Consider the following 14,852-nt stretch of genomic DNA (forward strand, 5'->3'; position numbering starts at 1 on the left):
GTTCTTTTTTGTCCAAAATTGTTTCCAATTAGGAATATTTATTGCTAACCGCCATAAATCAAACAGACCAATATTCTCAATACCGGAAATAGCTGATCATTTAGAATAAACCACAAGGCTATATTAAGACCACGTGAAACTTTTAATCTTCTTTTTTAGGAAATGCATGTATTTTTAAAAGGTTTTTGCAACAGTGGAAAATGTAAATTTTGTACAAGTGGGTGAAAGTGGGAAAATTCTCAGTGAATTGTGCTGTATTTAAGGGTCATTTGGTATTCCACAAGAAAACCACGGTCAAGATTAAAGTGCCTATGAAGTAAATTTTGTTTGCGTAATTTTGTTACTTATTAAAACTACTGAATTTCACAGAATGTTACTGTACTCGTTTTTATCGACAGCTGAATACATGGCTACTATAAACTAAGGCGCTTTACACTTCTTGTGTCTATCGTTGTCACTTGGATTTCTTTTGGGGGGAGGGAGGGGGCTGATGGAATGCTTGATCCGCGAGGATTCCAACAAATACATTTCAGCCGGTACGCGGTGCATTATCTGAACACAAAATCGGCCCCATTCTATATTTCCGAAAATACTTTACACGGGGGATTACATGCCCCGAAGCATTGTCAAAATGAAAGCATTTACAATTAGAAATTCAATATTTATCCGGAGGAAAAGGGAGTTTACTGTTCGGAACGTGGAACGTAGTTGTTTTCTAGAATCTCTTTTGTGCTTCCCGCCTGTATCCGTTGGCCATTATTTTTCTTTCCGACGTACGTTTTCCGCCAGGCGTAACCCACAAGCCTTGCATTCATTACGCGCAGCGAAGTTTGGCCGAGGGGCGTGTTGGAGAGCCTGGACCGGCTTCGTGCAGTGCGCAGAGGCCGTGGCACTTCAGAATTTCCCGGCCTCCATGTTTGAACCCGAGACACTAACATTTGATTTTTGTGGTGTTTGGAGGAAAATTTTGCTGGAAAGACGGATTTGAAATTCGGCAAGACGGCAGCACGGCTTCGGACGGGCTGAGAGCATTCTTTGCCCATGGAACATAGTGGCCAAGATCGACCGAGGGTCCGCACAACGAAGGTGAATTTCGAAAATTTTGGCTTTGTTTCGCCAAGACGCCGTATTTAAACAAGACGAGCAATTTTCGACCCTTACTCGCGTCGAGTCTGCCGTGGTTTGCGGCCTTTTTAGGCAACGCAGGGTCGTAGTTTTCCTGGAGTTTGTTAGAAGAGGCATTTCTGGAACCGTCTAACATTTTAGTAGAGTTTAATCAAGCGGTTCTGAGCGAAAAGAAAAGAAAGTTTACAGCCATGTATTCTCTGCCTGAGCGACCATGTTATGGGCCAACTCCCGAGAAGGTCTGCGACTGAGTTGCAATTTTTCGTTAAATTGCCAATTCATCGCAGACTATAGCCTATGTCCTTGATCCTTGGATCGTTGGCAAACGAATAATCCTTTATTTGCTGTCATTTTGATCTTTCTTTAGGTCCCCGATGGCCACAGTTCTACATCATCTAGTTCTAGAACTCGGAACCGCACGTCCACTTCGAATGCGGAGGAAGTCCACATAGGCAAATATCGCCTGATAAAAACTATTGGGAAAGGGAATTTCGCCAAAGTTAAACTCGCCAAGCATGTGCCAACGGGAAAGGAGGTAAATACGATATGCTTCTCTATTTACAGTGGCAAATTCGCTTGTGGATACTTCGCGTTCGATCGGCTTGCTTATTTGTTCGCTATGAGGGAGAGTGTAATAATTAAACACAGACCGGCCCAACGCCTTTTACTGAGTTTTCTATTTTCCCGTCCAAAAGGTTGCCATCAAGATTATTGACAAGACACAGCTTAACCCGAGCAGCTTGCAAAAGGTATGTTATATTTTATACGAAACGACGAAATCGGTAGAGGGTAAAAACGTGTTTCACGTCGTTCAAGCTTACTCGCTAGCTGTCGCATGTAATTAGGTATTCGAAAGCGACGTTGGAACCTTCGGTTTGTTTTGAAGAGCGCATCAAACCACGTAATTTACCGTTTTCGTCGTAGAAAGTAGTTATTCCCTCGCCTGTCTTTAATACCAGAGCTTAGATCTCGATGGCGGAAAGCCCGTTGAATTACACCGGTGATTTTTGTTGATTTTCCTGCGAGCGTAAGTTAAGCTTATGTCAAGGAAAAATTCTGAATTCTAAACCGAAATTATTCGTTTACAGATTATTGTCATTTTGATAGAAGTCTCTGCTAACATTCGCATTAGAGCACCACTAGCTATTGATATTTTAGTTTAGATACTCTTGATTAATGTTTTTTCAAAGCGAAGGATGGTGGCAGGCAGGAGAAATAGTGATTTCAAAAAATCGAAAGAATAGCGCGCGCTATTTTCACAACTTTATTTTATTTGCCAAATTTTCATGTAAAGTTGTATCAGAACGAAGTATAATTAGTTTCATGGCGAAAAGATTGCTCGTAGCAAATCGAATATTTGAAGTAAAAAAATTGTGTTAGCTCGTAGACATGGTTTTATAACAGTACAAAGATTTGTTGTGATGCGACGTGAAAAATTTGGACAGCAGTTTAGGTTGTGTTTTATTAATAAAGTGTTAGTCCATTTTGCATTACACGTGTTTTCTTAAGATTTTCTCGATCGGTTAACTAATGCAACTTTTTAAATCCGACGAATGAAAACTGTTGTCGAAATCCCCACAGATTTACACCGAATTTTTTCGGTCAATTGCGTTTTCAATTCTCGTGCACATTTTTCAAATTAATGGAAGAATTCTTGGGAACCATCGTGTGCTGTAATGTGGCTTGATAATAATGGAATCGGTTGGATAGCGTTGTATATATATAAAACTGTGCGGTAGACCATCGATCTGACAGAGATTTCTTTCCACTCGTTGATAAAATAATATTTTGCCTCTGTGATTTGTCGTCGCAGCGTGTATTGCAGGGAGGCTTTTACGTCACAGTTAATACGTTTCAAAAGGTGTTCCGTTATTTAGCAGAGGGTTTTTCTACACCTCACGCCGGCTTATTATCCCTAGCAGCTGAGAAATGTACAAAACCTGATATTTTAGTGCCTGTAAATATTGTTACTACCTTGGTTTTAAACAATTTCTTGTTCTTTCGTTATTGTTCTGGGTCACTATTATTTTTATCCTATAGTCTTTGTACTTGGTGTGTGCTAAAAGAATTCTTTGCAGACACCTCAGGAATAATGCTAGATTTGAACTTTTGTCCCTGGGACATCCTGGGAGTAATCCAATGCGGTGTTGGTCCCTTTTGTGTCTAGAAATTTTGTTGATGAATTCAAGGAACTAAAAGTATTTTTTATAAGTAAGTGTTCCTCATAATAATTTTTTTTTCTGTGCCTGGATTTGAAACACCAACAAAAAATTTTTCTAGATAACATAGCGATTCCTAAGTTGCTTTTTTTTTAGCAACTGATTTTTCCTTTCAAGTTAGTATGTTACCATCAGTTAAATTGTTAACACTTTGGTACCTGTATAGTTATGCTTGCGACTTGCAAAGAAAATTATCTACAATAGCTCATTAAGATAACTGCTTTCATTTTTGGTGCTCAGGTCAAAGTTTTGTCATGGTCTGTTGTTTCACTATTAATAGCCAGGTTTCCACGAGATTGTTGGTGTTTAGTAAAGACTTTTAATCATTTAACTTATTTCTCCAGAGTAATTTCTTGTTTACATGAAAGCAACATCCAGGTATCCTCTGTGCTGAATTTACTTTAATTTCAAAGTCAAGTTTTGGAATTTCCAGTGTTTGGAATTTCAAATTATTGTTTTGCAGTTGTAAGTGATTTCCAAGTATTTAGTGAGAAGTCAAAACATATTTACTTGCCACAATTAACCTTGTACATAGCACAAGCTTTCATATTATGGATGTAGAGGCACCAAGTCGTTCCTTTAGTAAAGCTTTACCCAATGAAATTTTTTCCAAATACACTAACAAAATTCAATGCAATGTGTGGTTCCAGAAAATATCCATACCCCCACCACGGAGGGAATTGGAAATTCCAGAGGGGTGGGGGGGTCAAGGGCAGGAAATCCGAAGAGGAGGGGGTTGCCAGTGAAATTACGTTTCCAGACAGTCAAGTTTGATGCAGTGCAAACTAGTTTCAAAAATCGTTTCTTACCTACTCTACAAATTTTACATAGCAAATAGCACCCTGGTTCTTGATTCACATCGCTTTACATTTAAAACGGGTTTTCTTTCTCCTGAAAGCACACTGAAAGCAAATAATTTCACTGAAATCCTCCATGTTCGTTCGTGATGCGGCCGCCATTACTTGTTACCAGTCCTCCGAAACTTGTCACGTTTTGACCGAAATGAACTGTGTCAAGTATGCTTTTTACGTTCGATGGAAGGAAAATCTCTTTTTGAAAAGTTTCACGTTTTTAGGATGAAATAGTTATGATGTCAGAAACTCGAGTTAACTTTTCTTTTTTTCTGCTATTTTTTTAATTTTCCTGTTAAATTTTGCTTTCTCAGCGAGCATAGCATTCCGATCACGTCTACGGTGAATGTTTATATCAACACTTTTCAAATCCGTTTTATACATTTAGCGGTTTTCTAAAGCGATTGGAAGAAAAGGGATGGAAGGTTATACAAAAGGTATTTGGCAAGTGACACCAGATTTTTTCTTTTTTTTGAGGAAATTTCTGTATTTTTCTTCAACAGTACACGTATGTATCGTTTAACATATCTTCCGATCGATCAGTTACACACTATACTTTTACAAGAGAGGTGGCCTACATTAGAGCATGTACAATTTATATTTTTTCCAGAGGGGCTGGGGGGTACGCAATATACTTTTGGAAATTCCGGAGGGGTGGGGGGGTTTATTTTTCTTAACAAAAACGGAAATTCCAGAGAGGTGGGGGGTCTTAGGTGAAATTCCCTCCGTGGTGGGGGTATGGATATTTTCTGGAACCACACAATGCAAGTATAGAGTGTATTGCCATAGAGCAGAACATGTAAGGATATGTAGCGTAGTATTTTATCTTTCTGTGATATGGCAGCTTGCCATGGGTTTTACTATTAAAAGTCATACAGTAGCTAACGTATAACAGTATTTTGTACCAGTTTCTTTTTGAACATGTTTCATCTTGAGTGAAGTGTAAAATTTGCAAATTAAACATACTTGTAAGAAGATGTAATTTATGTGCAGTATTAAGTGCCACGTTGTGTTGCAAGGTTATACAAAAATCCATCTTTTTTCATGATTCAATATTGTTGAATTGTCTAGATCAGATACTGGATACAATACCTGCTGTATAAAAAATTAACCATAAACGTTGAAACAAGACAAAAAATGTCCCAATGACATGTTTATATTTTTAATTAATAATGCAGTTAATATTTGAAGTGATTATGAGGCTTAATGAAAGAAGCAAGACGTCAGTCAACTAACTTTCTATTAAGCATGTTTCATTTGTTTGAGTTGTTAATATTTGAATGTAAAGTATCTCAAGACTCCTCTCTTAAACACTTTGAGATACCAAATCATTTGATATTTCATTCTCAGGGTGACATATTAATGGCATTTTGTAAGAAAAGTTTTGGTTAGCAGTGGTTGTAGACAGTACACGTAGCATGCAAAGATATGAACAGTATACGTAATATAGATTGTCGGTTCATGTACATAATAAAAATATCAAGGTAGGAGCACAAAAAACCCATTTGATATTTCTAAGTGCTTGCATATTGATCTGTTTGCCGTTTAAAACAAGGAAGATATATTGCTAATTTTTTGGATTTTATTTAGCATTTAAATCACAAAGCACCATTTTTTACATACATAGATGTGCACAACACCTTTACAAATGTGTAATACCGTTACACATTTTAGCGATCAGTTTTCCTGACTTTCTCAGTTGCATGAAGTTCTAGCCAGGTTTTATCGTAAATATACTTAATGATCTCTTGCAAGTTGGGTGCTCAAATCTGCAAAAAGAGAAAAAAGATTTATTTGGCAATTTAGTCTCGTCTTAAGCCCCATCCCTAGACATTTAATTCCCAAAATTGATCAAAATCTGTTTTCCCAACACAGTCTTCAATATGCTTTAAAGGATACAGGTAATGAGAATAGACAAAATCATCATGATCATGGCACATGAAGAGTTAGCCAACCAGTTAATATGTGTGCAGTCTCTGAGAACTTATTGAAAAATCTAAGCTACAATTTATTATAGTTATCTATGTCAACTGTAACAAATCATAAACACAACTAATGTAAATGGCAGTTTTGTGTGTTTTGTTAGAACATTTTGTATTTTATAATTAATGGTTTAAAACATTTTCATTACCTTGATTGTAGGTCAGAATTGAAACTGCAAAATGCATCGTGTTGAGCAATACGTCTGAAAGTTTTGATAAATTGTTTCATCTATTTTCACATTGTAAAAAATTACACTTGTTATTCTTTCTTTTGTTTTTGCTTCTCAAAACAAAGTGGCATTTTAGATGGTAATGAGATAGTATAAGACACATGTTATATTGTTAGTGAAACAAATTAACAATTACTGTAGTTTTTCACTTTTCAACTTTCTTGTAATCATTTTTCTTGACGTTTCAAAGTTATGTTGTGTTATAATGTGGAGTGTTGACAATGAGCATGAAGATGTAAAATTTCTACATGTTAAACATAAAATGTTGGTGCAATAATTATTTTTGATATTAAATATTGATGCAAATAGTGTTGAAGGATGATGGGGTCCTCTAAGCAAGATCAGATTACACCTTCATGCATTTACATGTAAAAATGTTCCTATGTTGCAGATGTTTAATCTTAACATTTCTTCTTCATGTGCTTGTTGTGCAATGCAAATTTGTTATAATTATATTTTGCTCTTTGACTCATTCAGTCATTTACTTGACATTTTAGTTTTCCTTTACTTATCAATTCCTTTTAATTCAACATAGTTCTGATAATTTCATGTTATCATTTGCATCACTGAAGATGTGCAATATTCCATTCACCTGCATTGCTATTGTCTTTAGAGCTTCACCTGTAAATGTTGACGTCAATCACTCTTAAAATTACTACAGGTATCAAGCTATTCTCTCAGTCAAGTTTCTTCTCTGGCTATTTTATTTATGTTGAGAACATTTGCATCATTTATGCAGGGCAAGAGATTATTGTATAAGTCTTGAGCAATTTTTCTAGCATTTTTCAAAAGTTCACAACAGAGTTTAGTTTGCTTGTTGAGCTTGAATTGTACTATTTATCAAGATAAAGTTTTTATGTGACGGTTAGCTTCAGTCCTTTAGTTGATACATGAATATATAGTTGTTGCACTTTCACATTGTTTCTGTTCACTTTTGCTACTTAGCTGAGTTGAGAAAAGTGGGTGTGTTAAACAAACAAGTAATCTGTTCCACACTCTGTTGTACACTAATGTGTCTAAAACCAAAAAGAGAGGGGCTAATGCACTTTGATCCTTTACACCTTGTGAAAATTTACCGTCATCATTTTTGTAATCTGTTTTTTTTTATGTATTAAAGCTCTGAAGACAAATTATAATCCAGACAAAGTTCTGTTTGCTGTATATAAGTCTGGGCATTATCTAATAATTGTACTTCTTTTTACAGTTGTTTCGTGAAGTCAGGATCATGAAATTTCTTGACCATCCCAACATCGGTAAATATGTTTGTTAGCTTGTTATTTGTTGGAGTTTATGATTAGTGAGGAAACAAGAAGCCACACCAATCTCCATGAGGATCACAAATCTGTCTTTGTATCCTATAGGACTTAATAAAGTCAATTAAACTTTAAGTATTTCGAGAAAGCCTGAAATTTTGGCCACAACATTGTAGCACTTGGCTTGTCAAGAGGAGATTACCACAGTTTTGCATTAATGAAAAGTAGATGTTCGTTGATGAGATTGTTTTGTTATTTTACAGTAAAGCTGTATGAGGTCATAGAAACTGACAAGACACTCTACCTTGTCATGGAGTACGCTAGTGGAGGTATGCACACAAAATCTGTTAACCATGTCACATTTTTGTTAATTTGTTTTGTTTCGTTATCATCACTATTGAGACAATAATGGAAACTTAGTTTTGACAACTACTGCTACTGAGTGAGAGACTTTCAGATGTGCACTGCAAAATGTTCAATTTGTACTTGCCTTGAACGATTGCGACTTGCTTCGGGGAGTGGTCTAGCCTGCTGAGTGCTAATTTACATCTCGGTTTAAAAACAAAGATTACAATGATAAAAGCCTTTCATCTAAAAAATGTATACCAACTGTTAATCGCCAATGTGCTCTATTCTAATCAATTGTTACTGCTAGCAAGTCTAGGCACCATGTATTCAAGCTTTACCATGTTTTGTTTTGTAGGTGAAGTTTTTGACTACCTTGTTGCACATGGTAGAATGAAAGAGAAGGAAGCAAGATCCAAGTTTAGACAGGTGATTGTTAATCATTTTAACAGCTCCTTAATCCCTTCATTTCTAAGAGTAACAATAATTATTTTCTAATGCTGGATTTTTATTTTTTCTCTGTTTTAGATAGTCTCGGCTGTGCAGTACTGCCATCAAAAGCATGTTATTCACAGAGATCTCAAGGTAAACAGAAAATTTTATTATAATATTTTTATTATTATATGTTCCCATGTGTGGCAGACGTACTAAACAAATGGTAAATGTCACAGCCTGCACTGTTGAGTTACAGATGCACGCGGGAGGTTGCTAAGCACGAAAGAAGCATAAGAGTCGCCCGAGGCGATAGCCGAGGGAAACTCTAGCTTCTTGAGTGCTTAGCAAACCTCCCAAGTGCATCTGTAACTCAATAGTGCATGCTTATGTAAAATGGAATTATCCAGTGCTATGATCATCCTAGTACTAGGATCATTGGAGCGCAATATGTTTTCAGCTTTCAATTTTCTTGTAAAGGTTAACATTTGCCCTAACAGTAGGATCATGCCTCATCTCAGATACGATGATCCTAGTGCTCAAGGGCCAAATGCATGACAAAGCAAGGGGAATTCAAATTGTGCGACCCATAAGATCTTGAGTAGTGACTGATGTCAAGGTTGTTTTAAATGTCATTTGTTTATTTCTTTTTCTTTTCTCCTTAGGCTGAAAATTTACTTTTAGATGCAGACATGAACATTAAGATAGCAGATTTTGGTTTTAGTAATGAATTCACTCCAGGCAACAAACTCGACACTTTTTGTGGAAGTCCCCCTTATGCAGCACCAGAGCTGTTTCAAGGGAAGAAGTATGATGGTCCAGAAGTTGATGTCTGGAGTTTAGGTGTAATTTTATACACTCTAGTCAGCGGATCTCTTCCATTTGACGGACAAAATTTAAAAGTAAGAATTTATGTTTTACTTGCATCATTGGATATTTGTATTGATTGTGATTTTCAATCTTGTCTGACCCCAATCCACACATGTATGTTTGCAAACTTCTGTTATCGAAATTTTAATGCAAAGCAACTTTTAATGTTTCTGTATAGGAATTAAGAGAAAGAGTTCTCCGAGGAAAATATAGAATACCCTTTTATATGTCGACAGGTGAGTTTGTTGGTGGAAATTTGTCTTTAGACCAGATCTGTATTCACCTTTAGCGGATTATATTTTATATGTCTTTTACAATAATTATATGAAATGCAATCTACTGATTAAGACGTCTGGAATTTGCAGGATAAGGTAACAATGAAATTGCCTTCACTGGTTCAACTATTTTTCGAGCTGACATTTTTTGTGTAATATTAAGGCAACTAAAATGCTTGTCTGAAGATATGCAAGTTTTTGCACTGTAGAGTTCTGCGTGTTTTGACCAAATGTGAGTGTTAGAAATTGTTTTCAACTGTCTTGCATAATGAAATGTTTTAATCTGATTTGTTTTTCTCTTCTCTCCAAGACTGCGAGAATCTATTAAAGAGATTTTTAGTGCTTAATCCAACAAAACGATCTAGACTAGAGGTGAGTGTCTTTTAATTATATTGTTTCCATTTACCAAATTTCCCTTCACAATATTGAAATGTATGAAATGTGTATACATGTATTGAAATGCGCAAATTTCTTTCAACGCTCTAAAAAAATCGATCTAAATACACCTGTAGCTATCAGGGATGTAGCTAAGAAAACACTAAGCCGGCTCATCAACAAATCCAGCTGGCTTTTCTGGCCTTGGCAGCTCTAAACGTTTACCCAAGCCTTTGTTTTCTTGTGAAATTTCAGCTGGATTTAAGTTCTATTTCAGCCAGTTAAATTTAGCTGGCAGCCAGCCCTTAGCGACATCGCTGAGCTATTGGGGCAAGTTTAATACTAGTGTTATTTCAGATTAAATACCTTTCAGTGAAAGCTTGATTTAATCAGTTGTACTAAAATTGTAATGTCTGTTTACTCTACAGCAAATTATGTCAGACAAATGGATGAATTTAGGATATGATAATCATGATCTTAAACCATACTCTGAACCTACACCAGATTTTAAAGATGAAAGAAGAATAGGTAAGGGTTTTTTAATTAATTTCATACACTGTTGTTCCAAAACAGTAAAAATGCAAATACTTGCTAATGTACATTGTGTAAAATTTTTATTTTCACAACCTTTATAAACCAGTTCAGCTTTGAAATGCAAGTGCGGATCCAGACCGGTTTCGACCATTTCAAAGCTATCGGTCAACCCCTTGTCTGAGTGACTCAAAATACCCAGAAACGACACTAAAATTCGGGGGACACACAGGCTTGCGCCTTCAGTCCCTGTGTTGTTGGAAAACAGCCACCATTATTCCTGGATCCACAACTGAAAATTAACGGTATTATCTTACTCACAGACAGTAGAGTTGAGTACAAAAAAAAATTGCTTCCCGACTACCAGCAAGACTTAGAATACTGTGCAAAATTTTCCTTATGTAGAATATGTATTATTTAGTGTATTTTTAAGCTGTGGTTAACTTGCAACTTTTTATGTTCAGAAATTATGCTTCAAATGGGATTTTCAAGAGACGAGATCTCAGAGGCACTGTCAAACAATAGATATGATGAGGTCATGGCTACATACCTTCTCTTAGACGAGAGAAGGCAAAAATTAACAGTGAGTATCTAACGCTTGCTATAAAAATTAGTAAAATAAGGCTACAACAGCAAGGCTATAACAAGATGTCACCTTTATTTGTATTTAAACTTGACACTCAACCATTATCTTTCGTTTTACTTGATAATGGAGTCAAGATGACTTTGAAATGTCATAGTCTTATTTTGCTATTTTTATAGTAAATTGTATATCGTAATGTTCTCTCATTAGTATCTAAAGTTGCCTTTAATTTAATAAAGGCAGTCAGGCGGTGAACACTAAGCCGGAACAGCAGCCCAGCGGCTTCTGGCCTGTAGCCAAAATTCATCTCAGTCTTTGTTTTCATGTAATTCAGCCGGATACCTCAGCCAGGAATGCCGGCAGCCGGCCGTTAGCTACAACCCTGGGCAGTGCTTTGTGGGATTTTATAACCATGTCTAAAACTTGGCAAAAATATTTATTTGTTTGTTCACAGTTGAATGGTTCAAGTGATCCACTGATGGAAAACACCAGTGCACCAAGACCAAGTACATCGATGCCCTCAGGTGTCCCTGCACCCATTCGGCCAAGCCGAGCCAGTGCAAGAAGGGAGAGAGGAGATCGGGAGTTACCTAGAAGGTATACTGACGGTCGCACACCTCATGGTATAACCAGGCAAGCGTGATTAGGTTGCACTCTTTTAACTTTGAACTAACCTTTAATTTTTGCGTTGCTTTTAATTTCTCTCTGTATAAACTGCTTTTTGTGTTTCATTTTTTGTTTTTAAATTAATTGAGTAATTGTTAAAGATTTTCTCAGTAAAGTAATTAAATTTTAGAAACTGCATGTTCACCTGTACTAACAACTAACCTTGCACACTAAGAATCTAACCAATTTACTTCAAAGAGAATTTCTATGTTATTATTGGTTGATGTCAAATTGAAATTAAGAGCCAGGGTTGTTGTTGTGGTTATTGTTATCATCATCATCATCATCATCATCATCATCATCATCATCATAGATTTTCATTCAATGTTTTCTGTTAGGATTTCTAAGGGACCATACATGTCCATCAGATTTTAGCTCAGGAAAAGATTAGTTTAGTTTAAATAATAATGAAGCGATGACCTAGTGACCTTGCAACTGATTCAAGACTATTTTATAATGTTTAGCTATAAAGAGGTGTAATTAAAATGTAACATTATTATTAAGTTGTTAAACATTTTTAACAGAGCTGCTACTGAAACGGGTGGAACAGTATCAAGCCAATGGAAACCTATGGGCCGAGGAGAACGGGACAGAGCTGGCGTGGTAAAGAATGCCATTCCTAACGACGAGCGAGTCCCATCATCAATTGGACGAGCTTCGAATCCTAACAAGGCAGAAATTCCTGAACGTGCGGGAGACAGAAATAGAAGAGGGAAGACACAAAGGGTGAGCAATACAAGAGTAAATTCTTACAGTAAATCTATGTGATGTTTTGATTTGATACTGGCTTCAAAATGACAGCTAAGAAGTAAAAGCATATCTGACTATAAGCAATCTTGTAATTTCATTGGCTATTCAAGTCCTCATTTCATGCATTGTTGCTGGAAAGTATTAAACAAAACCATTGATAAGCCATGCTTATTGGTATGTTATTGGCCAACCAAACAAAATTTTATGATGGTAGATCATTTTACGGGAACAATGAATAAAATTCAACTTTTTGTTTTTGTATTGTCTGACCAAGATGTTGTCTCAGTACGACATATGTCCTTTTAAGTGAGAAAAATTATTTACAGCCCTGTATGTTAACAGATACCTGTGAGCAACAAGCCTTTAGCTAGTATCAGACTGATCATTCTTGGTTTCTGCCAAGTTGGACAAATGGTTAAGAGATTCACTCCTCACCAAGTATCAGCCGATAGAAACCTAGTGCCCTCATAATCTACACGTACATGTGCATATCTGTTAATATCCCTTGACATGTGGTGTGCCTGTGTACTAATTTAAACTTTTAATGTTATTTTCCAGCAACACAGTATGCCGCCAGGAATTATCAGAAGAAACACATACGTTTATGGAGAGAAACGGGCTGAAGAGAGAAACAGCACCTCACAAACACCTTCAAGTCAGACCAATGGTAAAGGAGAAAGGTATGTTACACACTTCAAAAAAGCACATAGAGCTTCACAAAGTGGGCAGGAGAGAAGGTGTTGTAATTGTAACTTAACTTTGTTGTTTTACAATGTGCCTAATCAATACTGCAGTCAATCTGGAATTTGTGCTTTAAATTTTGGGTAAAAAAGATCATGACAATAAATTTCTGACAGTGGGATCAAGATTTCTCCAGCCTCCCAATAACTCAAACCAAAGGTATTCTCCTTTGCATTTGCTTTATTCAGTCAATCACTGAAATTTTAACCCTGATTTCTTGAGCTCCCGATTCTCCAACCAATTTTTGTTTCCCTTGGAAGTTTAAGAAATCAGGATTCTACATATTAATAAAAGTAACTGCGGAAGGGGAAAAAGGTCATGTCATATCTAGAAAACTTGTCACTGCATCGTTAGACTGGCATACACCTAACCATACATGTACATTATTACCATTGTGACTTTAAAACACTCCAGCATCTTTGATATCTTGCCTAAACTGCAGCTTCTTACTTCTTATCTTTAACACTGCAGTTCTCTCTTGTTAACTTGGTTAAATTCTTTTCAACTGCCTGCAAAGCTCTTTATGGTGGAAGACGCTAAACTACAAAATGGTTGTTATGGATTACTTCTAACCGTCCTATCTTGGGCTCCCTTAGTATCCTGTGTTTAGTTTTTGGCCGTATTTGTTCTATTGGAGGTTGCCTTCATTTTCGGTAGTCATGACCATACATGTTTATGGTAGGTCACATGACCAGAACACAATAACCCTAACAACTCACACAGCTTACATTTGTCTCCATTTAAATCAACACCATGGGTAGAGTGCATTTAGAAGCAACATCTGTAGCATGGATTTGTTAATATTCGCATTACTGAAAAAGCTATGACATCATAAAGTTTTTGTTACATCATAGCTTTTAAAATGATGTAAATTTCAACAAATCCATGCTACCATTTTTTGCATCTGAATGCTCTCCACCCTTTGGCTTTTGTTTCATCAGAGAAAGATGTAAGCTGTGTGAGTATTAAGGATTTTTGTGTTTTGGTCATGTGACTTTCCAAATACGGTTATGACTATCAAAAGTGAAGGCAACCTCCAATAGGACAACGGCCAAAAACTAAACCCAGGATACTAAGGCAGCCCAAGATATGACGGTTTGAAGTCATCCATAGTAACCATTATGTAGTCAAGTGTCTCCCACCTCAAAGGAATTCAGTCTCTTACCTGTTGGTTTCTCTGCCTTCTCTTAGTGTGACAGAACCTGGCCCTAGTGGCAGTAGTGTGGGGGCTGGCAGACCCACTTCTAAACAACCTCCGCCAGAAATTGGTAACCGGCTATCACCCACACGTAGATCTCTTCCACCCGTCGCTATTCACCAGGAAAATAGACATAGAACTGGGTGAGTGCACTTGTCCTTAGTTACAGTAGTTTCAAGGGAGTGATCAGCGGCAAGCACAATGACGATGCCCTTGTGTACATGTAGCTGTTAGTTAGGTCACATTTTGGTGACCATGCAAAGTTTCTCTTCACTGATAACCAAATAAAAGATGGATGTTCAGTGTTCCAAGCTGAATGATGTTTCACAGAAGTCGCCTTTTGGCAACTTTTAAAAAATGGTCACCATTTCAAAAATTTTGGTCACCAGATGCAATGCATTTTTTAAACAGGACACGTAGTGTCAC

General features: G+C 36.7%; 1 protein-coding gene across 7 annotated transcripts in view; it reads left to right on the forward strand.

Moving 5' to 3' along the window:
* The window catches only part of LOC144634184 (MAP/microtubule affinity-regulating kinase 3-like), a 36,866-nt gene that overhangs the window by 10,825 nt on the left and 11,189 nt on the right, over positions 1 to 14,852 (forward strand). For 4 of the 7 annotated variants that reach the window (XM_078493081.1, XM_078493078.1, XM_078493082.1 and 1 more), the window contains exons 3-17: positions 1,493 to 1,660; positions 1,821 to 1,874; positions 7,612 to 7,660; positions 7,924 to 7,989; positions 8,364 to 8,434; positions 8,534 to 8,590; positions 9,103 to 9,339; positions 9,486 to 9,543; positions 9,893 to 9,954; positions 10,386 to 10,485; positions 10,953 to 11,071; positions 11,526 to 11,704; positions 12,262 to 12,463; positions 13,046 to 13,167; positions 14,420 to 14,569. In XM_078493081.1, coding sequence (XP_078349207.1) covers positions 1,493 to 1,660; positions 1,821 to 1,874; positions 7,612 to 7,660; positions 7,924 to 7,989; positions 8,364 to 8,434; positions 8,534 to 8,590; positions 9,103 to 9,339; positions 9,486 to 9,543; positions 9,893 to 9,954; positions 10,386 to 10,485; positions 10,953 to 11,071; positions 11,526 to 11,704; positions 12,262 to 12,463; positions 13,046 to 13,167; positions 14,420 to 14,569 — 1,694 coding nt within the window. Of the gene's footprint in view, positions 1 to 864; positions 1,087 to 1,492; positions 1,661 to 1,820; positions 1,875 to 7,611; positions 7,661 to 7,923; positions 7,990 to 8,363; positions 8,435 to 8,533; positions 8,591 to 9,102; positions 9,340 to 9,485; positions 9,544 to 9,892; positions 9,955 to 10,385; positions 10,486 to 10,952; positions 11,072 to 11,525; positions 11,705 to 12,261; positions 12,464 to 13,045; positions 13,168 to 14,419; positions 14,570 to 14,852 lie in introns of those variants that run through there. The other 3 variants (XM_078493080.1, XM_078493079.1, XM_078493083.1) reach the window with 3 other exon arrangements.

Source organism: Oculina patagonica, chromosome 13 (assembly GCF_052425735.1).
Source record: "Oculina patagonica isolate OP01 chromosome 13, crgOcupat, whole genome shotgun sequence".
In the NCBI taxonomy this organism is placed as follows: Eukaryota; Metazoa; Cnidaria; class Anthozoa; order Scleractinia; family Oculinidae; genus Oculina; species Oculina patagonica.